This window comes from Plutella xylostella, chromosome 14 (assembly GCF_932276165.1).
Source record: "Plutella xylostella chromosome 14, ilPluXylo3.1, whole genome shotgun sequence".
NCBI lineage: Eukaryota > Metazoa > Arthropoda > Insecta > Lepidoptera > Plutellidae > Plutella > Plutella xylostella.
In genome coordinates, this window is record NC_063994.1 from 2,370,743 (window position 1) to 2,397,574 (window position 26,832).

Sequence of the window (26,832 nt, forward strand, 5' to 3'; positions counted from 1 at the left end):
AATGAAATTGTTGTATTGCTTCGTATTGGTATTTAAGAATATTGTATGTACGTATAAGAAGATAGTACTTACATACATAATTATTTAAATTTGAAACTGTGTAAACAAAGTTTTAGTTGTCATAAACAATAATTTATCATCCTTATAATAATAGCCTGGTCCTGATAGGTCATGATATTATTATTAGCTATTACGTTATAGCATATTAGTGCTTAACTGCTGAGAGGGGATTGCCCCACATATCGATTATCGACCTATTGATAGCATTTGACAGGTCTAAAATGTCACCATTCTAGCTCAAAGTGAACCTGCGCAATCCAAAACCAAAACATCAAACGACCTATTCCATCCCCAACTATTTCTATCCTTACAGCCTAGGGGACACGACATTCAATCCTTTGAACGCACGTCAACAAACCAAGTGTAAATCAAAATGGTTTTTACGTGTGATAGAAAAGGTTTAGTTTAGTTTGTGCAGCGGTGTAGGATCAGCTGTGCGCGGCGCATGCGCGGTGCATCTGTCAGTTGCGACGGCGCGCGCTGGCCGCCGCATGCTGCCAGTGTTATCTGCCGCTTTGATTTCGAGTTTAGAAAAAAAAGAAAATAACGCTGTTTATGGTTAATTGGTTTTTTCTTCATTTGTTTCCCGTGGATTGCGGTGAACGGCCGGAAGTGCTGTTTTGGTAAGTTCTTATTGGATTTTGTCTGTCTTTATTTTATGCTATCTTTATTGGTAATAAATATAAACAATGCAGCATAAATTAATTCCAGATCAATTGTGTTTGTCTAACGACGTCGTTTTAATACTGATTGACTTTGTAATTATTGCGTAGTTATCGGCCATCTTATTATTTTGTAGCCTGCACTGCATTCATTCAAATAGGTTAATTGAATTAACAACATAAATACCTAAACTACACAACTAGGAACTAGGTAGGTAATTAATCATTGTCTAGTTATTTTACGGATATCGAGCACTTTACGCATAGGTTCAATGGTACTGTATAAATTCAACCATGGCAAATACATGAATACATCCCATGTGCATTACATGGGCCCAATCACTTCGATTAGAAATGCACACTTACATATCAGCAGCACAAATTGCCTGTATAAGATACATAATATTGCCATAAGAATTTAATTAATTAGTAATTACTCTTCGTCGACGAAGCGTCCGTAGTCTAGCGGGCCTCAGTGACCGTAACTGATCGCTGAGGTTAAGCAACAACTGACACGGTCAGCCATTGGATGGGTGACCAATTTCAAGTGGTGCTTTTCTGGACGCTTCCGTGCTTCGGACGGCACGTTAAGCCGTGGGTCCCGGTTGCTGCTTCGGCAGCAGTCGTTAAGCCTAGTCAGAGGCCTTCGGGCGGCTTGAAAACATCTGACAGAGGGGTTGCCCACTTACCCGTCAACTCTCTCAGCACAAGCTTGCTTGTGTTGGGGTCCACCAACCCGCACTTGGCCAGCGTGGTGGACTAGGCCTAAACCCTTCCTTCATTGGAAGGAGACCCGTGCCCCAGCAGTGGGGACGTAATGGGTCGTGATGACTCTTCGTCGACATCTTTGAGATATAATTCTGCATTGATATGTATGCGGAACCATTGTCAATTCTATCTAGATGATATTTTAACCAACTAGTTACAATATACAATATGAATAGAGAATGAGCACTAACATGAAGATATTAACCGTATTAAGACAAAGACCAAATAATGAAACGACCAAAATTTTGTTCATAGTTAACATTATTAAATGTTGAATATCCGTCTTATCATCATCATCATCATAATCATCATCATCAGCCACTGCTAGACATAGGCCTCTGCCAAGGAGTGCCAAAACACTCGGTCCTCGGCCGTCCTCATCCAGCCATCCGTCTTATCTCCAATCGATAATAAACGTGTTGATAGTGATGAATTTCCACCCTGGAAAGCCTCCTATTGTGCCAATTTTATTACTTAGGTATTAGGTATGTATTTCTTATCACTGGACTACCACATACCTATTATTAAATAATAAATACCGTGACTAAATTGCAACTTTGCTTATATGTAGCTAAGTAGATAGGTATTAGTGAGAAATATTGAGTCTCAATACTTCTCACTATCACTAAGAAATGTTGAAAAATTGGTATAGTAAGTCAAAAGCACATTTTATATACTTACCCCCTTATTCATAAAAAAGTTACTGAACGGATTAACTATTGAACTGTTCTGTCCCTCTCTGACAGAGAACAATTTCTTTGACAGAGAGTGACAAAACAGTTCAATAGCTAATCTGTCCAGTAACTTTTTTATGAATAAGGGGGTTACACTCACGCGCAATGAAAAGGTTCCACTGAAAAAAGCACCAAATTACTTTGAAACGGAAGCAACATAGAAGTACATTTAAAAGAGCATGAGGATATTACCAACTAAAAACTGATATATTTTGTTCAAATTTTAAATGACATGTTTGAAAAAATTGGAGTCTTTTGCTGTCGCCATTTTGAGAGTGGAACTTTTTCATTGCCTGTGAGTGTATTAGTTACTTTACTACCAAAAGGGGGTTACTCAAGGGGGCATTCTTTACTAGATATTTTAGCTCTACATCTATAGCTATGTCCTCGACATTCCTCATCAATCACTTTCATGATCATTATGTATACAAATAGACACTTAAGAATTGTTACTTATTTACACAAATATGCACTTGGTATTTTCTGCTTAGGCGTTGAATATTAACTTATCCATTAATCAATAGGTACGTATGTTATATTTAAATTAAAATATTATGTAAATATACAATGCCGATGATGACTGCATTGTTTTGAGTAAGGTATGTCAGAATAACAAAGGCAGAGGAACAAATTGAATGAACTATAGCTAGAACAATATAAATTAATTTATACGTTCAGATAGGCAGGTTATTTAGTGCTTCAGTTTCAGCACTAACGCAAATCATTGAAATATGAGTGTCAAAAAGTAAAATCTCGAGCGTTTCTTGTAAGTAATTTTGAATTTGTAAATTTGGTTAAGTATACCTAAATTAGAAATTTCCGAAACTCTATTTTGCATATTCAAGATAAACATAACAAGTACAGATTTATTTTTTCAGCAGCTGTAATATTCCTTTTTCACGGTGGGGGGGACCGCTCTTCAATCGTTCGTTCCAATTTTAAAACAGGCCGTTTTTTATGCTGCAATTTGGAATAATTGTTATTTAATTTATTATTTATACATAGGACAATACAGACTCAGGATTCATTCTCAACGTATTTCAACGTCTTCAAATTAAAAAAAACTAGAAAGTCACGTTCTAAGATTTCCTGCACAGGTATCGTGTCTTATCGAGTTTATCGCGTTATCAGGGAGGTCACCTCAAGTGCAATGCGCGCAAGACTGCATTGTTTTGCATATTCCAGTGCGCACGGCCTTGAGAGCGCATTAGCCAGCGCAGATTTAATCTAACCTATTTACAGGTACACCTTTTTTAGTTACCTAACGGTTACTGTAAGCCTGTAAGGTAGGTACTTACTTACCTACCAGACTGTATATTATTTTTAGGATTCAGGATAGTTTCAGCACACGGTCGTGCAATTGAATTCAGGGAATTTAATTAAGTACTAGAAAAAAGTTTATTTGAAAGTTCGTTCGTAACTATAAAATATAAACCCAATACTTATCATTTAACAATCGGCAAAAAAATACGTAAATAAAATCTGTACATTATTGAATAAGTACCTACCTAATCATACAATCGTCACAAAATAACAGATTGCAGTGAGTGGTTTCACGTAACAATTAGAAGTTAGACAAAGTTAGAGCACTTGAAATTTGTCAAAAATCATGTGGTATGGTATACTACTACTTCCACACTCTACTTGTTGCATGAGCCGGCAAACAACATGGAATCATAATCTAGCCAAAATCTAGCAGCCAATCTATTATTCTGAGGAAACGAAAGATACTACTCGTTGCCATGGCAACAAAGATACCAGCGCGCACGCGCCAACTTTGCGCTTGCGTAGTAAAATAGAATTTCATAAAAGTGCAGGTTATGTAGCGCTCTCTCTCTCTTTCCCTTATCGCTGAATATCGATTACTATCTCCTGTCCTTTTCTCCCTGCACTTTGACAATGCATTTCTACAACAACAACAGCAAGTGATTTTGCTGAAGAAAGTCGTATTTTTAGTCCTTTTCCTTTTACAATAATTTTGAGAATTCTCCGTTTTGTGCTTAAACCATTGGATTGGAATATACTACCTACTGCTTGTTTGGTAAGTTTAAATTATTTAATTTCCAGATCAGAACAATTGTTATTCGGTAACACAAACAAAAGTATTATGCAATAATTTACATGATTTTATTGAATGAATCATTGAGATAATAATGCATTAATATTATCAATGGATTGAATCTATTAAATTAACTACACCTTTATTAAATTAACAGACCTTATGAGTTTTCTGAAACAAAATTTACGTTTTTTAAAATCTCAATTAGATACTATAGGTACTGCATAAAAAAAACTATTTACAACAATATGTTAAAACAAATAAACATCACAATAATATTGTTATTCACTTGTACCTTAGTAAAGCAAAGTTGATTTTGTTCCAATAAACAATGATAAATTATGCACATGTTCATAAAGTCTGATGTCGCTACATATTGTACAAATATGAACAGGTGTATGATTGTGTCCTGTAGTATCTATGATGCTGAGGGTCTATTGTTAACTGTTTACTTGCCACACACATAATGTTAATGAAGAAAAACAAAGGGCACAGTGATATCGTATCAGATTTTTTTACATATCATGAAAATGGGGTGTTGATAAGTTGCTGCGTACATATTATTAGGTATCTACATACATTTTTAATGAGTACTGTGTACTAAGGGTAAACATCTACACATCTAGAATCTAGATGTGTTTGTTAGTAAGTCTGAAGTGGTTTACAGAGTCAATGTCATCCAAAAAACAAAATATGCACTCGCGAGTAGTAAGTATCCACCCCTGGGACCAACAGTTTGAAGTTGGATGTCCCAGGTGAAGGTAAAGTGATTCACTGAATTGATCAAGTATTTTTGTACAACTGAACTTAACTGTCATTGCCGTTCCATTATGTCACTGGAACTTTTTCATTGCTCGCCAGTGTATTATGAAAGAGTTTACGGGTGGAATGGGTTTAGTTGGCTGTACACACCCTTTCATCTTTATAAATTACAATTATGATAAAATTAATTAACGAAAAGCTGTGCGCACACATTGGGCAGAGCTTTCACCGGCAGGTGTAGATGAAAGCTTTAAGCTTTGCTACGAAAAAGCACCTTTGAAGTTGTCAAACTATCTGATAAGAACACCTGTCGTGTTTACTATTCAATCTAGGTTTATTGACCTAAAGCAGTATACAATTGTGAGTTCTGTTACAACATCATGATTCAACTATACAAATTTCATAAGATCAGGAGCTCCAACCCCAAATACTAGACTTAAATTAAACAGATGTTTAGCGTTGTCATACAACCTTTTCCATATGATAAATGACGTGTGACATAAGATTTTAATTTTGCAAATAGGGTCCAATTGGTTAATATCATTATAGAAAAAAAATGGGTACTAAATTATGTCCTTGTGTAACCCCGATTTTAATGGAAACCAGCCCTGCTATCTTTTATTTCCTTTTGTTTGCGGAACATCTAATCATAGTTCAAAAACTAAACTAACCTTTATCTTCCCATAACCATAAACTTTGTACATATAGATAGGCCTAAAAGTCCATTTATAATATTTAGGGAAATAATATACTAGTTTGCTGTTCACCATTCTTCTATTCGGTAATAGACAACCTAGATGTATAAACAAACTATAAACAATCTTTTTACCAAAAAGGCCAAACACCACACCATTATAAACATGTCAAATGCTTTCCTTAGCTAACGGTGACGGATGTTGGGATGTGTACGGATGTGATCCAAAGCCTGTTCTTCTATAAGATTACGTTATGTACACAGAAAACCTGCTTGGATGTGTACTGTTGCTTTAAGGTGGAGGGTCTGATGACCTTTGTTATCTTCAGAGGTTCCTTTGGTTATATTGTGTTGTGTGTACTGTACCTTACTATCGTGTAAAAAATACAAATTACATGAAAAATGTTATGGACGCTTGCCAGCCACATTTAGTGAACAACTTAATTTGGTTCAGGGAATCGACATATCTAAATGTCGTCGGATGCTATCCCCAGAGGAAAACACTGAAGATGATGATGTTATTTTATTGGTCCCAAGAAATTAACTTTTACGTGGCCTTATGCAGATAATAGAATCAATGCTTATGGTACCACCAATGCCAACAATTTATCTAGACATCCCCGTGAATGCAGTTATTCTAGCCGATACTGATTGTACTTTCAAATAGTCTCTGTAGGCGATAATGGAATGCAGCAGCTAGCTGCTCAGACAAACTGCATCTGTTTAGGTTTAGCATAATTCTAGTCCTAGATCTGTTTGAGGACACGCAAGACTAAGTCGATTTTATATTTCTACCAGTAGTTTGTTTTTTACATGCATACAAACAAGCTTACCTCGACTGTAATACCCGAAGGGGTAGTCAGAGGGGACTCGCAAGCGAGCCACCCGCTTTTTGCTAAACATTATCGAATCGCCGTTTTTGAATGAGTAGGTAAAATGCACTTAGGGTACACATCTAGAATCTAGATGTGCCGTTTCATTTCATTTCTAAACAATTCATTGATACATGGCAGGATTCGAACCCACACGAATGAGAGCCGAGGGCCGAGACCATAATCCGATCAGACATTAGCTGATTTTATGAAGTTTCCTAACACACTTAAATAACCGGTACACCTCACGTAAATCATGTTTGACAGTTATCGGAAGTTGCAGCTAGAATCTATACACGACGCAACACCCGCCCCGTCCCACTGAACTGAAATGTACAGAAATAGACCAGCAACAGGAAATCGATATAAAACAGGCACAAGGGTGGAGGGCTCAGTCAGTCTGTCTGTCTGCTAGACAAACCTCTTGAAATTGACGTTTGGGGTGTTATGAAGTCGGAGGTGTGTGGATGTGGATGTGTTGGCTCGCTGTGACATAGTACGTACCATCTATTTCTTAGTTATGTAATTTCTTGACATACGGGGCCATCTCCACAGGCGAGCGGCGATAATAGCGCCCGCGTGGAGACACCTTCTTGAGAATACCGATATCAAAATGCGTGACACTTGGATTTTGTAAAAAAAATGCAGCATCATTGTATTCATGTTTTCATGTGTAGCCTGAATCCTGAAAACATTCTACGTAGTGTATGCGTATTTTCAAAATTCCATATTTGAACTTTCTAAATCGCAGCGTGGTCTGGTCAGGGGTGCACAACTGCACAACAGTGGGGTCGCGGCTGCAGGGGTGACAAACAGATGTGCCGGCGGGCCCGAACAAAAGACAAACATCGATCTTTCGGCGCTGCGCGTGCGCACGTAATATTGATTTTGCTATTAATTGGTGTGGGGTTACGATGGAAATGGAAAGGGAACTGATTCGGACTCGGCGTTTGATTATTTAGGTATTATTATTATTGATTTTGATTGTTGTTTTTAAGGAATTGGAGATCTGTTTTATGCATGCGTGTAGCATTAGAATTTTAGGGTAGGAGTTAACATTATGAATGTAGCCAAAGTATAAAATGTTCTTCTTCTTAAATTGAAGAGCTTTTCCCGCGCGCCACCGCGGTCTGTCACAAGCCGGTTCTTTCATTTATTTTATTTTATGGCTGATATTAAGAGAGAGTGTTGTAGGCACGAAATATGATATAAAATAAAAGTGTTTAGTGCTTATAGTAGGCTCTACGGTAGTGCATTTATCCCTGTTACCATCAGATGGCGGCATCTTGGTGCAATTTCCGACTTCACTCGTGCGTCCACTCTGCCTAGGGAAAGAAAGGAAATAAATACTTTTATTCTTGGTTTTAATATCAATAGAAAGACGTATATTTTATTTTAAAAAGATAGGTAGTATAAAACTTTTGAAACGTTACATTTTGTAAGTTATTTTCTCGACGGTACTAAGAAAATGTAGAGATTATCTTTGACCACAAAGTTTTAAATTTTGTTGTAAGACTAAAAACTATGGTTTTACGTTTGGTTATAGGATAAGAAATGCCTTTATGCAAAAATAGATTTCCTATTATATTTTTTTTAATATAACTAAATCTCAGCTTATTAGCAAACTGTAGGTATTTATTTATACTTTTATTGCACAATATACAGAAGTAAATATGTACAATCAGGTGGACTTAATGCTAGAAGCATTTTCTACCAGTCAACCTGCAGGAGGTACCGGGAGCAAATTGTATGGGACTCTTTAGAACTGCCAAAATTTTGTTTTTTTTACATTCTTCACAATTTGAACGTCATAATAATATGCAGTACCTATGTAGTACCACTCACCCTACTATAACGAAATTAAATTTTGTAATATTTCAATGAACCGACCATCACAAGCTATCCGACCACATGCAATCACAACATCCTCCCGGGTTACTCTATACTGATGAAAAACTAACAAACGATAGCTGTGCTACAATCGGCACGTTTAACACAACGAGATAGAGTCGTGGCTCGCGCAGCGGTGCTCCGAAACTTAGTTTTTCGTAATATACAGGTTGTTGCAAAAATGAACAGAAGCTTTACTAAGCTAAAAGGGGGTGACTAAGTGGGTCATTCTGAACAACTTTAATTCAAAGAGTTTTGAAAATTCACGAAAAACTATTTTACTTTTCTATAGAAACTGTGTTGGTCACGTGAATTTTAACTACTTACGGGGAACTTTTTTTTTTCATTTATTTCCAAAACTCGTAGAAAAAAATTTGATCAGAATGACCCCCTTAGTCACCCCTTTTTGCAACACTCTGTAGAGTGACCCCCCTGTATCGAATCACAGGCAGACACTTCCTCGATGACTCGTCTCCTTGAATCGATTCAATCGAATGAATCGATTCTCTTCACGGTTCACTCGCTACGGACAATCGACGGATGGGATCGAATAGCCCGTAAATGAGGTTTTGTTTTACAATGCTGGGGTATGTTGAGTTTATTCGGTGTTGCTTTCGATAGTAGGTGATAGTGTCATCGTTTTGATTTGTTAGATAGAATCATTGTATGTAACGTAATATCTATTGAGTTTCTATAGTTAGGTACGGTGGCCTGCGCCTAAAAGGATACAGGCGGAGTTTTTAAAATAGCGGCCTCAAGCTCACATGCTGCTCAAGCACATCCACATAAACACCACTGCTACACACATCACACACAACAAGTCCCCGGATTTATAACAGATGTAACTAGTCCCTTCATCATCAGGGATCGCTATTTTAAAAACTCCGCCTGTATACTTTTAGGCGCAGGCCACCGTACATACGATATGTATATGTATACACCTATACCACGGCTTTAAAGCACCGCGATTTAGAAAGGTGTTAAAAATACCATTACCTATCGCCAGAAAAGCGCATTTGACTGAGGGTGTGAAGTACAACCACTTCCTAACGGTTTCAGTCCTAAACGTACCGGGATCACTTTAGCTTACGAAAACTAAGTTTCGGACGAACCAAGACTCCATCTCGCAGTATTAAACGTAAAGCCAGATTATCATGTCACAAACACAGTTCTACGACCATGATTTAAAACTGGAATAATTCCCGCAAAATATCAGAATCGACGCTCACGCCACTTTATAGCGAACTAGCTGTTCCCGCGAGCTTCGCTTTGCCTTAAAAAGTTTTCCCCTGGAAATTCCGGGATAAAAAGTAGCCTATGTTCTTTCTCAGGGTCTAGACCATATGTATACCAAATTTCATTCAAATCCGTTCTGTAGTTTTGGCGTGAAAGAGTAAAACAGACAGAAACAGTTAGGTACTTTCGCATTAATAATATTAAGTTACGATAAATTCGTATTGTCTACCTAAACGTTTTTTTGTGGACCCTCGAAAACGTCGCGATACGTTTTTGAGTTCTAAATGGAAAATGTCAGTTTGCGTATTTTATGAGGCCTGACTACACGAAGGCTCTTGGTCGTTTGTTTCTTGTTAAGCTAAAGTAACTCTAGCTCTAGCCCAGATTAGCGTACAGGCGTGAGTTACAGAGAGGCACCAGTTTACACAAATGCTGCACATGGAAACGTGCCCCCGCATTTAGAGCTGCAGAGGGGGTCATTCTATTATGAAGAAAAACGAAGTTTCGAGCCACGACTCTATCTGCTTGTATTCAACGTGCCGATTGCACGATAGCTCTCGTTCGTTCGTTTTTCGTTAGTATAGAGTAACCCTCTAGTAAGTTTACGGAACTAGGAAGTGTCGAGGTCTCGAGGTGTCTAAACGGTCGGTTGACGCGCCCTGTTTGCGGTTCCCAAGTTTGGTTAGTACTTAGTAGGGCTTGTACAGTCAGCTGCATGTACAGAGAGTGTTAAGTACGTGTTTATTGTGCTGACCTAGCTGGTATCCAGCATCCAAAATTGTTTATTTATTGCTAAATGCACCTATTTCATCCTACAAGTTTTATCCATATTCATAATCGGCTTTATCAATATTCATAAATCCAAAAGAATAAACTATTTCTTAGTACTTACTTATGTAAGTACGACAAACTTACCAATTTGTAAAGTAGAACAGCTCCAGTGCCTTTGTATTAGTATAATAAATAATGAGTGTACAAAACAGCTAGTCAAGTACTTATTTGTTCAAGCTAACAAGGTAACAAGCTAGTGACATAATATATTATTACCATTTATTTTCAACGCTCAGCGTGGTTCAACATAGTAAAACAGCTGTTAACCCACAAGTTTATACTACTTTGTTATAAATACGTGCCTGAGGTGAGCTAGGTATATCGTCAAGGCTGTGATAGCTACATTGTCGACTGGAAATCATAACTAAGAGCAGTATTCTAGCCTATTAGCTTATTTAGGTCAAACAGAGTATAAAGTCGTATTTTACAACTCAGGTGTTTGAAGGTTCCTTTGGTGGGAAAATAGATCATTATTTTAAGATCTGCCATCTCCGCTTATACATATATTATGTAGTACTTAGTGTAAAACACAATGCAAATAAGCACTCCGTTCTTACTTCTATCACTCATACATATGATGGTTTATATGTGTACTTAATGGATAGGCATTGGATGGTGATCTGAAATAGAAGCCATTGTACCTATTGTATGAATTCAATAACTTATGACGTCTTTAAAACTGAAAAAACTGGGTATTCAGAGTTAAATCTTCCTATCAAACATTCCTTATATTCGTACCGTAAGATTCGTTATCTAAGATTAAAATAAGTATCAACATAAAACAAAACATACTGAAATGTAGAAGATAAAGAGATGCATTAGGTAATTACACTGCCCGTTACCGAACCAACAGAGTTCCAAGATAACCTGCACAAATTTACATTTTACAACCTCCGAAAGTCCGAGCTCTTATCATATCACAGTGAACCAAAAAAGGCATTACTATCGCTTGTTGCACTATCTGTACCACCAAAAAAATTCTACGAAAATATTTATTTACGAGCATAACTTAAAAAGAACAGCAATTAAGTTTTGTATTTTAATTATTATTACCGCGGTACAAAACACGGTTTAGCAGTTATCTGTGATCTTGGGACGCGTAGTGCGTTGCATCAATATGCATGAAGGGCCCACTAAATAGGTTGTATACCTATCGTGCATCTTCACGGGTTGGTAAGTAGCTGTGATTTGATTCAGTGCCGGCCCTGCGTGGCTTGAAGGTCTGGTAGGGATGGGAAAGCCTGAAGTTAGGGCTTTCTATAGAGTATAGAGAGTATAGAGAGGACATCCTCTACGCTTTGTAGTCTGCACTTGAATGGATCCGTAAATTGACGCTGTCATCAGGCCACGTTCAGATTAGTTAGCACGTAATATTTAAAAAAACCAGTTAGGTATAGAAACTTTATGCTATCTCGCAGTCGATTCTTAGTTTATTAGATTCGCCAACAAAGATAACATTACCTATATTAAATGATCTATACTTAGAGGCACATATGTAGTAAATTTTTAGTAGTAGGTACTTATATAATCACTGGTTAATAGGAAATATGGCTCTACAGAACAGTACATCCCTAATCGCTAGATTTCCACATTCTCGGTCAAAGACAGTTGGCCCGAGTTTCCTCCGTTGTTCGGAGGAATTTCTGTTTTCTCACCTGCGAGATGAATTTCATTAAATTATGGTAATCTCCAAAACTGTTTAGCTAATTAGAATTGCTGATAACAATCGTAGCGCTACCGTCTTCAGAGGTTTTAGCTCACGAACTTAATTTACTATTGGACTGTTGGTAGCAGCCAGCAGCTCAAGCTAAAAATTGATGAATCAGTTTTGTTTTGTTGGGTTCGAAAGCTAGCTCAAAATTGATGAGGTTTATTCACAGATAATGATTAAATACAGTTAGGCTGCGTTCCGAGTAGGCAAACTGCTCGCCACCCACTGAATTAGCGGCATATCGGTCTAACTATTTACAGCGTTACGCGCGCCCAGTAAGCATGCAATAGCCTAATTTTAAACAATAACGTCCATAAAATAATTCCATGATCGTTGTCGTCGGTCAAAAACCGAAATCACTGCTCACGATGCGTCACACAGACTGACAGACAGCATACCTCGTGTCTCGGAACTCATAATGCGTAATTGCACGCACTCGTCCGTCACAGTTCGGTTACCCCGTGGGGGGGACAGAGGTACTTTCGTCCCTGTGATAAAGCATTTAGTAAGTACTCTCGGCGAAAGCTGTATGTGGCCTAGAATACCACTTGTTTTTCTTAGCGTGACAAACACTGGATCTAGACAGATTAACAAGTTCCAGTGAAAAAAGCACTAAATTACCTACTCATAAACGAAAAAGGCTAGCTTGCAATATTGGAGAAGAATTAAAGATCAGCGCATCAGATTATTACCAACTAAAACGTACCTAAATATAGTGTAAGTACTTACAAATTTTAAATTAAATGATTTTTACATCCGGTGTCTGTTTACGCATGATCAACAGTAGATTTCTATCAGCCGAAAACTGCATTAAACAGTTGGGAACAAGTGCGCTTTCACAGTACCTATATACGAACACAAGGCTAACTAAATCTTAATCGCTTTATTTATAGCCTAAAAAAGTCCGATTCCGGTATTACTTCAATACCGGTATTAACTTTCAATACCGGTATTGAAAAAAGCGGGAATTTTGTCCGGGATCCCGGTATTACGGATACCGGTATTGCGGTATTGCATGCCCTAGTAGGTAGGTATACTAGGTATTATACTTTTCATTTCAGACGAACGTAACCAAGCTAAGGAAATTATTCACGAGTTCGACTGTACCGGCTCCCTACTAAATACTGAAGCTAATAAACTCTTACTCTCCGTATGGTTGTATATCGTCCACAGGAGAGAAAGTTATGATCCGCGTGAAAATATTTATCGTTGAAAGTGAATTCTTGTAAATAATATGGAACTTATACAAAAACAATAGCTTGTATCTTGCTTATAGCTTGTTTTTTCATGATTACATAAAAGTTAACTATAATAGGTATTAATCGTATATTATAATGTTAATGCTGTCACCTTTCATGTCTGAAATTTTAAGTATCAGGGCGATCACGAAAAATATAGAATCGAATGCGAGTGCGACTAGTGTCAACTTGACAGCACTTTCGAACACTTTTTACCTATAGAATTGACAGTTGTCGCATTCGATTCTATACGTTAGCTCTGTTTTTCGTGATCGCCCTGCTGATAAATTGATTCTATTGAGAATACGTAAGACAAGTTAAGGTTCATTTTGTTCATGCCGCAGTTTTGAATAACATTTCACTCCCAATCCTAAAAATACCTAAAGATTGCTCGCGTGTCGCGGGTGTAATAAGTTGAAACTTTATAAAAGCTATCGGTGCAGTTTTGAAGTACTCGTCCGTAGATGCATCCCAAAAAGAGAAAGCTAAAAACCAACCATAAAATCTGAATCGAGAGTACCAACCAAAGTGCATTCCAAATCGGTTGAGTGCGCGTCACCCGCGGCGCATCTCCTCCAATGAAAGACGTCATTCTATTTTCAAATCCTCCTGCAGCGGATTGGTTTATTTACAAAACCGTTGCTTGCTTTGTTTTGGTTCTAATTTAGTTCACGTTTCATTGGTTTGCGCTTTTGAATATTTATTGAAGCGTGTATTTTTTCAACTAACGTTTAAGGGAGGTAATCGGATGTGCCTGATTGTCCTTCAAAATATAATTGGAAATTAACTATTAGCCGTGAAGAATAGTGAAGGCAGTTAGTGGTTAGTGCCATATTGAGAGGAAAAAAACCGGACCTAGCAACCCTCCCTGGGGCGCTCCATGGAGACATCGCCTGTCAAGTATCGGTTTCGGATGCGGTGCACTTGTCAGTCTTCCGACGGAAGAACTTCGTTGAGCCACCGGCTTGTATCCGCAGGATTATGTGTTTAGGAGGTACAGTAGCTTCGTAAATAACCGTTAAAGTCTATCGTGTGTTTTTGCAATTTAGAATCTCGTTTTTTATTTTTTTATCTTTCATCCCTCCGATTTATATAGATTTAAAGAGAATGTTATTGTGCAATGTGATGCACTATTGAATGTTTTGGAATGTACCATTAAAATCGGATATTACTGAATATGGTACCTACTACCCACGTTAAACTTAATTAGTAGGTATTATTACTTACACATTTATATAATGTATTTTCAACTCTGTTGGTTTCGGTAAATAGCTGCCGACATAGAACAACGCGGACTCGGGTATGCCAAGCGTCAAAATCTTGCAAGTTATGTGATTTTGAATAATGCAGTTTCCCTAAAACGATGGCTGTCCCTTCTCAATAGCAGACGTTCGTTTTGTTCCGGCGGGCGCGTGCGCGGTGCAATTACGAGACTCCTGCGCAGCGTCCCTGCTCGAATTTAAATTTAGAACGCAACGAACTGAACGCATCGCTTCCGTGCGCTGTTCGATGCCCGTTCCTTTTCCATGAAACCTTACTTTTAGGTCTCCATTTTGCTAGCTCACTGCGTTTACTCAGAACTACTTACTTTACTTACTATTCTTGGTTAGCACATCAGGACATTATAAAATGATTTACGGGTATTCTCCATGACATTGTTGGAAATAGATTAACGAGAACTGTTAAGTAAAAGGTTTTTTAAACCGTATGTTCAAGATGTAAGTAGGTAGATGAAGTTTCCAAACGTATTCTTACAATGTATAGACAGACCATCAAAATAATGATGACGAGTAAATGAGTCATAAGTTGGGTAAAACCAACAAAACAAAAGATAACACGCACGATGAAGTTGCATCAAAAGCTTCCGAGATCCATCTTCCGTTAACAAATAAATTGGTCTCCAATTTAGGGCTATTACTTAATCGAAGTTTATCGGAGTCGAGAATTGGACACCCGCATGCCTGTCTGTCCGTCTGTCGTCCCTCTTCAATACACACGAGAACTACCAACTAATTTACATATAAAACGATCTAGTAATTGAATGTTGAATGCACCGAGTACAACAATGTTGGTTTTGGAAAAAATGCCGTACAACTTTCTGGGCCCAAAGTTATACTTTTAACAGCTATAGTTGATGCAGCAGTAGATTCAAGCAAAGATGACAGGCGGGTTTTAAATCCAATTAATACGGTTACTAAACCGTTACAATAAGGGCATGTGTAACGAAATATCTGGTTGGAATTATCACCACTGCGGTCTGTTAATTAAACCGCAAGACAGATTGATTTTCGACAGCATCACATCGGAGTGTTTTGAAAAACTTTAACTTTAATTGTTGTTAATGTTACGAATGTAATTATTTCTGTTCTGTTTAATATGGAGTATCTTTGTTGATAAAAATAAGAATATCTCTCAGTTTTTGACCCTGGATTTTCGATCCCTCGACATTCCTGAATACACTGTGCAAAACTGAAAACATACATTTTATACTGTCAGTATATTTATATGTATACATATACATTATACATATACATTATACATATATTATAGAATATCCATGCCAACACTTGCTAAGCTTCCTTCAGTAACTCAATCATGCATTAGAAAAAAGTTCCCTATTTGAAATAAACTCCCCCAACTAAACGGTGAAGAAGAAAAATGGCCACGTAACAAAACACCCGATTCCCATGATGTGGCGTCTTGACTAGACCCTGGCGGAAGCCGCGGTCGAGATCTATCCTCGTCAAAGTCAAAGTCAAAGTCAAAATTTTTTATTCATCGTACAAATATAAAATTTTCTGATGAACGTCAATTTTTACAAATTACTCTCCGTTCGGATAAGGGGGGGCTCTTTCTGTCTAAGGAGAAGAACGGAGGCAAGAAACTCCTGAGCCATCTTTTCAAAAAAAGACTTAAAACTAGTTGGTATACAATACATATAAGCTTAATAATAATTATTATAATAATATGAGCAGAGCTAATTACTTATCACAGCCATGCATTAACGTCCTCTAAGTAATCATCAATTTTATAATAAGCTTTTTTACTGAGTTTCTCTTTAATGTAACACTTAAACTTATTCTCTGGCATTTGAGCAACTTCTGCTGGAAGCTTATTATAAAATCTAATACAGTACCCTAAAAACGATTTATTAACTTTAGCCAGACGCATCGCTGGAAAAGCCAGCTTATGCTTGTTCCTAGTATTAATGTCATGATTACTGCCAATTGTATCAAAAGTTGAAATATTCTTTCGTACATACATTAAATTGGAAAAAATGAACTGACATGGAACTGTAAGGATGTTAATTTCTTTAAATAGTTCTCTCAATGAATCCCTGGAACCAAGTTTGTATATAGAGCGGATGGCTCTTTTCTGTAATACAAATATAGTCTCAATATCAGCGGCTCTACCCCAAAGCAAAATGCCATAAGACAATAAGCTGTGGAAATAACTAAAGTAAACTAATCTGGCGGTTTCAACGTCGGTCAGTTGTCTAATTTTCCGTACAGCAAAAGCTGCCGAGCTCAACCTTCCAGCCAATTTGGCAATGTGAGGTCCCCACTGTAACTTTGAATCTATAGTCATACCAAGAAAGACAGTATCATCAACTAGGTCCAATTTATTCCCATCTAGAATAATGTTAGTATCGCATTGTCTAACATTCGGCAGTGTAAATTTAATACATTTCGTTTTCTTAGAATTCAATAAAAGATTATTTACGGTAAACCAATCGTGTATGTCAGATAAAATAGAATTAATTTCATAAAAAATATTTTCACTTCTTTTAACTTTAAAAAGCAAAGAAGTATCGTCAGCAAATAAAACTATATTAGTCAATTTTTCAACCATAAAAGGCAAGTCATTAATATAAATGAGGAATAAAAATGGTCCTAGAATAGATCCTTGAGGGACGCCTATCTTTACATGAGCCCCCTGTGATTTAGTATTATTAATATCGACCCTTTGTTGCCTCTTGTCTAAATATGAAGCTATCAAATCTAAAGCCTTTCCTCCTATTCCATAGTATCTCAGTTTCGAAATTAAAGTCTGATGGTCTACACAATCAAACGCCTTCGACAGATCACAGAAGACTCCAATAGCATCGTGATGGTCTTCCCAGGCGTCAAATATGTGCTTAATTAACGCAGTACCGGCATCGGTTGTTGATTTGCCTTTTGTAAAACCATACTGCTGGCTATGAAACAATCGAGCTTCATTGAAATGCAAAAGCATCTGACTGAGTATGATCCTCTCAAATATTTTACTCAAAACTGGAAGAACCGAGACAGGCCTGAAATTTGCAGGGTCCTCCATATCCCCACTCTTGAACAGAGGTATAATTTTACTCAATTTCATAAGATCTGGGAACACACCTTCAGCGATACATTTATTAAAAATGTTAGCCAAAATTGGGGCGATTTTATTAATAATAGAAAGAACAAATTTAACTGACATTCCCCACAAGTCTTCAGTTTTCTTCATATTTAAGGACTTAAATGTTTTTATAATAGTTAATGTATTTATATATCTGAATTTAAATTCCTTATCGGTTGAAGGTGCGTTCACCTTCATCAGGGTTTCAGCTAATGTAGCTGAAGAATCTAGGTTGCAAGTAGTCTCTAAAGGAATGTTCGTAAAAAACTCTTCAAAGACTCTCGCCACCTCGTCATTTGATGTTATTATGTCATTACCTACCTTTAAAGATAAATTAGTCTCGCGTGTTCGATTCTTCCCCGTTTCGTTATTAATAATATTCCAAATGGCCTTAGATTTGTTAGCCGAGTCTTTAATCTTGTTATTAATAAAAATTGTCTTCGCACAGTGACAGACACATTTGTACATTTTGCTATATTTCTTCACATAAGATTGAAAGTCAGGGCGGAGTATGAATGTTTTCATCTCATACAGATCATATAATGTCGCCCTGCTTTTGCGAATACCATCTGTAGCCCAGTCACAAAATTTAATTTTATTGTCTATCAAAACTTCCTTCGTTTCAAAATTACTCTCAAACTCATCAGCTATTATCTTAAATAAGTTAGTATACATCTCATTAGAATTGCAATCTACTTTAACCTTCGGAAGTTTTTCGTCTAGTTTCTTCAAGTAATTGTCAATTTTCTTTGTAGTAATCGGTCTGCATCTCACCTTAGTTTTATTTGTCTTGTCAGTGTTTACTAAGGTAATGGTCTGCCCACTGTGGTCTGACCTCAGACAATTTATCACACTACTGTCTTTAAACTCACAGTTACAGAATATGTTATCTAGACAAGTGGCCGACGTGGATGTAATCCTAGTTGGTTCCAGAAAGACATTAAAAAGATTAAATGATTTAAAAAGTAACAGTAATTTCGACCTACTAGGAGAGTCACCTAATAGGTCAACATTAAAGTCACCACACACTATTACTTCCTTTTTACTATTGGAAGCTAACCTTAGAACATCCTCCATGACAGTCTCAAAGGTAATGAAATCACCAGTAGGTGGCCTGTAGGTACATACTATTATATACTTGTTTAGCTCTGCACATGAAATTTCTACATGGTGTTTAACAGAAAGAGCTACTATGTCCTTTCGTTCTTTACATTTACAATTTTCTTTAAGAAATATAAGTGACCCACCATGCTCGTTGCTCTTTCTGTTAAAACAGCTTATAAGTTTGTAATTTTTCAATTGGAACATCATTTTATTCTCGTCTAACCAATGTTCTGTGATACATAAACAATCAATGTTAAATTTTTCCGAAAATAGTTCTATTTCTAACAATTTAGAAGAAAGACTCTGAATATTCTGATGTACCACTTTAAATTCATTCTTAAATGTCTTGTCCTTTAATAGTTTTGAGCCGAGAGAGCAGTGAACTGAATCAATCTTTATATCAACGCTATGATGCTCTCCCGTTGTCTGAGAATCTAATTTAAATCTACTGTACTATTACTATTATCAGTATTACTACTGACGGTGTCAATAGGGACACAAGTTTTCTTCGTTATAATGCTTATAACTGAGTTAATAAGATGAGCTACTTCTGTAGCTAGACGTCGTTTCTCATTTGAGGACAAAAATAAACTGTCCCAAGTCAACTTAAAATTGTCAACGTACAAATTAGTATCAAAGAAATTGATACAATCAGATTTACAACATGCATTGTACATTGTTTTATTTAGGCTACATGCCATATAATTGCATTTGTCAGGCAGTGTGCATGAGTAAGGAAATGCACAAACAAATACATGTTTTCGTGTGAATGTGAACCAAATAATGAACATAATTAATTTCAAAGGAGACACTTCATTAGTTGATGAGCTCTTTAACAGATGTTTAAAATGAAAATGTTCAATGTAAAAAGTTTAAGGAAGTGGTTGTCAAACGTTTGGGATATCTGACAACTAAGCATAAAAATCCAAATATTAAAAACCGGCCAAGTGCGAGTCGGGCTCGCGCACAAAGGGTTCCGTAGCAGCAAATATAACAATAACTTAACCAAAATTACAGTTAAATCAACCTATCTCAAAAACTATAAGAGATACTTTGATCAAACTAAAAATCGTTGAAAGAGTTAATTAGCATGCATCACCTCTATTTTTTTTAGAATTTTATACCCCGTAGTTATAAAAATAGAGGGGGGGGGACATACTTTTTACGACTTTGAGAGCTGATATCTCAAAAACCGTTCACTTTAAGAAAAATGTTTTTTAGAAAACTTTATATCATTTTAAAAGACCTTTCCATTGATACCCCACACGGGTATGTACATCGAAAAAAAAAATTTCATCCCTCAGTTACATGTATGGGGGGCCCCACCCCCAATTCTTTTTTTTACTATTTAGTGTCATATTTTTGTAGCGGTTCATACAACACATATTCCCATCAAATTTCATCACTGTAGTACTTATAGTTTCCGAGTAAATCGGCTGTGACAGACGGACAGACGGACAGACGGACAGACGGACATGACGAAACTATAAGGGTTCCGTTTTTGCCATTTTGGCTACGGAACCCTAAAAATCGTTTGAGGTACCAGGCTGTTATAACCGGAAGGAGTAGTTCCACTCGATCAGGCGAAGATCCGACGGATGAGGGACGGGGATCTCCCCTACTAGATCACAGACCTAGAACTGACTAGGCACTCTAATATTGCTCTGTGAACTGATTCAATCTGTGACTGTGTTGAATTTTTGTATGTAGGTATTCGATTTATATAGGCGTATTTTACACGCTACGTAACTTACAGTATTTTATGATCCAAGTGTTTCTAGTGATAATCATCCCAAATATCCATATGCGTATATAAGTACTTAATTTTCATATTTATGAAATAAGTTGTGTAACTCTTATATACCTATCTAAATTGCAATGATAAGTATCTTTTATTAGAATTGCCTAATCTTGTGAAAAACTGCCTTGCAATAAAATAACTTAGACAACAGCAGCTTTAGCTAAAGCTAAGACCTAAGGCTGCTACGCGGAAGTCTAGTAACTTTACCCCCACGATCTAGTAATAATGCAGCAGATACCGACATTGAAACCGCTAAGAAATACGATAGTACTCTTAGATAAACAATATACGAACAAGATGGAGTGTCAGTGCTAAAGAAATGTCTCGACAAATAACACCAGATGAGAGAGATTTTACCACCTGACCCCTTAGCATGAATTTTCATCGTGACGTGAAATTACTCGATGAATTTTGTAGGGAAATTTTAGTTCTGCTACGGACCGCCAGGGGCGCTGTTTATATTTTCATACAAAATTACTCGATGAATGCTACTTCACGTTCACGATGAAAATTCATGCTAAGGGGTCTGAGCTCTTATTTTGATTAAGTTCTTTAGAAGATTTGTGACCTTATTAATTACACTGTTTGTCATTAGGTATAACATAACATAAAACGGTTAAACAGTAAACAAAATGCGGCCAGTATTTTGCTTTATTTTTGTATGCGCCATCTTGTTTTTATATTGTTAATCTAAGATAGGACTGCACGAACTGCCTAGCCATTCGTTTCACACAAAGTTACAGACACGAAGTAGAAGCTTGTAATTTATAACAAAGTATTCATACACGTTTTGCACTCTTGTCCCTTAGGGGGTAGGCAGAGGTGCATTTTTTAGGGCAGTCGGCGTCAGAAGTGTCCCTCTCTAATTAGACTAACGAAGGAGAATTCTCACGCAATTAATGTGGTGAGCGCTACAGTTTGGCTTTTCCTAAGCTCTGTCTCGTGTATATTAATTTGTGATTACCATCAGCTGAGCTTTGTACAACTGTGAATAACCAATAACCATGCAACAAACAAACTGCAAAATCAGAGCCGCGAGCACAGGATTCGATACTATTTTCGAATCTACACAAACATATGGAAAAAACAAATGTCACTTTTGGAACTAACAAATTTGCCCTACATTTTGACAGTGACATTTGACGATACAGAACGTAAACGGAGGTTTCGAATCCTGTGCTCGCGGCTCTGTAGGTGGTTTTCAAAAGTAATTAAATTTATCATACTACATTTTTGTCACATAATACCCTGTTAATCTAATCCTGCATAGCTGAAAAAACAACAATAGGCACACAAAACCCGTATTGTCTCTCGGATGGGACACTCTGTATAATACGCCATCCTGCGTATTGTTTTACACTAGCCACCCATGAAGAACAGTTTGTCTGTCGGTCTGTCACAGGAAGACGGGACAATACCGATTGTGTAAGATACGGTCGAATTAATTAGTAACATGGTCAGTGAAGTTATGTTGACAACGTGGTCAGAATACTAAGAATGATATAATATAGTTAAATATACTGTATGTAGGTATTTACTTTTTGTGAAAACTTCACTTCTTCTTCGATCGTGTGAATGCACTAAGCTAACTTCCTCCAGTGTTTTGCTACTCTTATTGCGAGATCATTGGCCTTCATCAGGTCTCCTTGACTGCACTCCGGGGCATTAGGACACTCTAAAAGATGTGACGTAGTCTGGAGGCTTCCGCAACTGCATAAAGTGCTGGCATTGGCTGGGAGCATATCCCATCGCCTTAAATTGTCCTTCGTCCGGGCAACGCCAGCCCGGAGGCGTTTTAGTGGTTTCCATACAGACCACTCTTCACCCCCTCCAGCAGGCAGCTCCTCGGCTGACTGGACAAACCGACGCAAGTGGGAAGTATCGGCTCTCCAGCGGCTCAACTTGAACTCCTGCGCTGTCTCGTTAGTCAGCGGTTCAGTGTTGACAAAGCTTCTGCGTGATTTAAGGCGCTGCTGCACTGGAGCATGACCATACAAAGGATGGCGCAAGTCATTCAGTTGTTTCCACTTCACTGGTGTGTGTTGAACAATTTAATTTTATTTTTAAGTAATATTAAAAAACACTGTATGTTTTCTTTACCAATAAAATAAATAAATACCTAATTGAAATTCCAGACAAGATTAGAAATGAAATACCGATTGATAATTAATATTTAATAGATTTGTACTTACTAAATAAAAGGTAATAAATCAATTACACACTGGCTGAAACAATTATAGTCAGTTTCCATATCCGATTTATACTCTTATTTGCCAGGCTGTAATACCCTTGTTACACCTACCGAGTAGAGAGACGAGACAGTATCCTCGGCAGAGTCAATTGCTAGCCCTTCATTGGTCGAGGATCGTCTGAGGATACTGTTTCGCTATTCTGGTCGGTAGTTGTAATCAGGGTATAAGCCGTATCAGTAGGTAGATATGTACATAAATATATTATACATAATACCTAGTTACCTACTAATTAACTACGTAGCTTCGGGCGAATGTAGGTGACCCTGCAAACATTAGTGCATTCAACTATTTGGTAAATATAGCACAATGACCAACCACAAACAAACAGAAATCTATTCATATGCAAAGCATACAAATTTGCGTGAAATTGGGTAGGTGGTTTATACTTAGGTTTGGTTTTGTTTTAATGGTAAAATATTTATGAAATATTCCCCATACTTACCGTTTTAACATCATAGTATTATTAAAGAGTGGGTTTTGTAGAATTAGTATCCAATAAACTTTACAATTCAAAAGAGATTGCGTGGCATTTACCTAAGTCGATGTTTAATCGACAACTCGCCAAGTACCAAAATTATTCATGATACGGCCAGAGCGATCACAAGTTGACAACAATTTTGAATTAACAAGCCGTATCAAGTTGATTACGTTACGTACCCACATAATTAAATTAGTCTGTTACCTATTAATTTAGCTCTCGGTACGGTAAATGTCATAAATGCACACATTACTCGTCACTCAGGCGCATGTTTGCTAAACACACCCGACTGACCTATCGTTACCACTGACGTCAGGTTAAACCAGCTGGAGCTGTGGAATTGGCGGATTGTTTATGACTAGTAGGTATTGAGATGTATGTACAATGCTGCCACAATGTCAGTTCGATTACACGAACATAGCACAAAACCGATCCAGTTGCAAAGGGGCGTGAGACAGGGAGATGTTATTTCTCCGAAACTGTTCACCTGTGCACTGGAAGATGTTTTTAAGCTTGTAGAGTGGAAAAGACTGGGCATTAACGTCAATGGCGAATATATCTCTCATCTACGATTTGCTGATGACATAGTTATTATGGCGGAAACGCTGGAGGAGTTAGGCGAAATGCTCACAGACCTCAATGATGCCTCTAAACAAGTTGGGCTGAAAATGAACATGGACAAGACAAAGGTCATGTCGAACGAACATGTTTCATCATCGCCCGTAACTGTAGGAGGTGTCACCATCGAAGTTGTTGATCAGTATCCCTACCTAGGACAAGTGATCCGATTAGGAAAATCCAACTTCGATAAAGAGGTAGCTCGTAGAATCCAACTCGGATGGGCAGCGTTCGGGAAATTACGACACATCTTCACTGAAAACATACCTCAGTGTCTGAAAACAAAAGTTTTCAATCAGTGCGTGTTGCCAGTGATGACTTACGGAGCCGAGACGTGGTGCTTCACCAAAGGGCTTATCCACAAGCTCAGAGTTGCTCAGCGTGCTATGGAAAGGGCTATGTTAGGCGTGTCCCTGCGAGATAGGATTCGTAATGAAGAAATCCGCAGGAGAACTAAAGTTACCGACATAGCCAAAAGGATTAGCACGCTGAAGTGGCAATGGGCTGGCCACGTAGCCCGCAGAGCCGACGACCGCTGGAGTAGAAAGGTTCTGGAGTGGAGACCCCGTGTCGGCAAACGGCGTGTCGGTCGCCCCCCAACCCGTTGGTCTGATGATCTGCGGAAGGTAGCGGGAAGCCGCTGGATGCAGATGGCGGGTGACCGTTTGGGGTGGCGATCGTTAGGAGAGGCCTATGTCCAACAGTGGACTACGGAAGGCTGAGAGAGAGAGAGAGAGAGTAGGTATAGGTATATCTAATAAAAGAATGCATGATGAATTTAGAGGTACTTAGGTACCTATAACCGTTGTCATCAACAGTCTAAGTCCAAAAATTTAAAAACCACAGAAAATTCTAATGTTGCTATTGTCGAGTTTCAGAAAGGCACTTTAAACCTTTGGCGGCATTAAATATTATGTCTGTCTCTTTCTGTCCGTATACTGTAAAAAAAAGGCAGCGTTAGATTTCAATCCGACATTGGCTTAAAGTTCCTTTGCGTAAGTTAGCATTTATCTATTTAAATATATAGCAACCTATCACGTGAGTACAAATGTGCTGTGAAAAATGGGTGGCTCGCTTTGTGAGCCACCTCTGACTACCCCTTCGGGGATTACGGTCGTGAGTGCATATGTATGTATGCAATAAGTTCGTGGAATACCTCCCGCTGATTTCGTGGCCCGCAATAAGTGCGATGTTTACAAAGTTGGCTATAAACAGAGCGAATATCGAGCCACTGACGACGGACAATAGCCGGGAATTCTCTCAGTGTAAACATTCAACAAGCGGAGGAGCACTCGAGGTTAATACATGCGATGACAGATCGCTTATTCCGGTACCCTTCAACAGTTGTGAGATGGATATACATCTATTGCATTCCAGACACCTCAGTGGTTATAAAGCAAACCCCGATATTTTAGGTTCAGCCTAAACAGAATAACCTAACCAAAACCCCGACATATTCAACACTAAAAGTCGCATAACTTTTTATGCCTAAGCAAAGTTTGACAAAACATAGCTCGCAATAGCTATAGATAGAACACTCGGAGAAACATTACCTAAGACTATGACCCAAAAAAACAATGCACAAAAGCCAATGATTTCTCTAACCACTGGTTTCCTTTGCCCACAGATTCCCTCATCACCCCCCAGCCATGGACCGGCCCCGCAACCCTCGCGCCCGCCGACGTCTGTTCGACGCAGCAGAAGAAGGTGCAGACGACAATACCGTCAACATGATCAGGGAAATGATATTTGACACCCAGAAACAGCTGATGGAGAAGTGGAACTTTGACCCGATAAACGAAAGACCATTAATAGAAGATGGACCTATACGGTGGAGCAAAGGTGGTGAAGATGATAGATACTGCTGGATAGGGAGAGTGAATGAAGATGTACCTGAAGAAACTAAGGATAAAGATGAAGAAGTTGATATGAAAACCATGAAGGATTTGAACGAGGTTACACCGAAGGCGGTGAAAGAAGATGAGGATGCAATGTTGAAGCTGAGAAAGAGAAGGAAGGATGAAGAAAAAAGCTGTTCGGATAAGGTCAAGAGAAGGATAAGCTTTGATTAGGTCCGGGAAATGTGTGCAATGGCTATGAATTATTTTGACGATCAATCAATTAATCATGTAAACACAATATGTTTTTTTATCATTGATGAAAACCAAATTATTAAGTATACTTATTTATTTGAATCCAATTTTGACATACCTTGCCTAAATTACATGATAAAGTTAGAGGCTGAATAAAATACCAAATTCAGCGTTCGATAATACATATGTATATTGTAGGTACATGGGCTATTGTTACTAGCCAAGGTATAAAACGCTTATAAAGTGCCAGAGTAAGTAGGTATTATTCATTTGTACATATTTTTTGTATTTTTAGTAATAATAATTTAAATAAACACATTTACTTTTTATGGCAATGATGTATTTAATTTTTTATTCTAAAGACTGTTTTAATTTACTATTGATTTGAAAAATATATACTTATTAATGATAATTTTAAGTAATAAAATATACTGTACTCCACTACAAACATCACATTTTATAAGTAAATTATTAAATATAAAAAGTACTTACTTACCTACATCACAATCAAATGTTATAAGTATTGTCGCAATTCATTGAGAGAAATTAAAAAAAAATTTATTTAATTAGACGGTATACTAGATTTCCAACG

The 26,832-nt window shown here is 37.6% G+C and overlaps 1 protein-coding gene across 1 annotated transcript; it reads left to right on the forward strand.

Moving 5' to 3' along the window:
• The first annotated feature begins 494 nt into the window (after positions 1-494).
• Positions 495-26,582, forward strand: LOC105383781. Its single transcript, XM_011553883.3, has 2 exons — positions 495-683; positions 25,775-26,582. The coding sequence occupies exon 2, from the start codon at positions 25,797-25,799 to the stop codon at positions 26,217-26,219; it is 423 nt and encodes a 140-aa protein (XP_011552185.3). The 5' UTR covers positions 495-683; positions 25,775-25,796; the 3' UTR covers positions 26,220-26,582.
• The last annotated feature ends 250 nt before the right edge of the window (positions 26,583-26,832 follow it).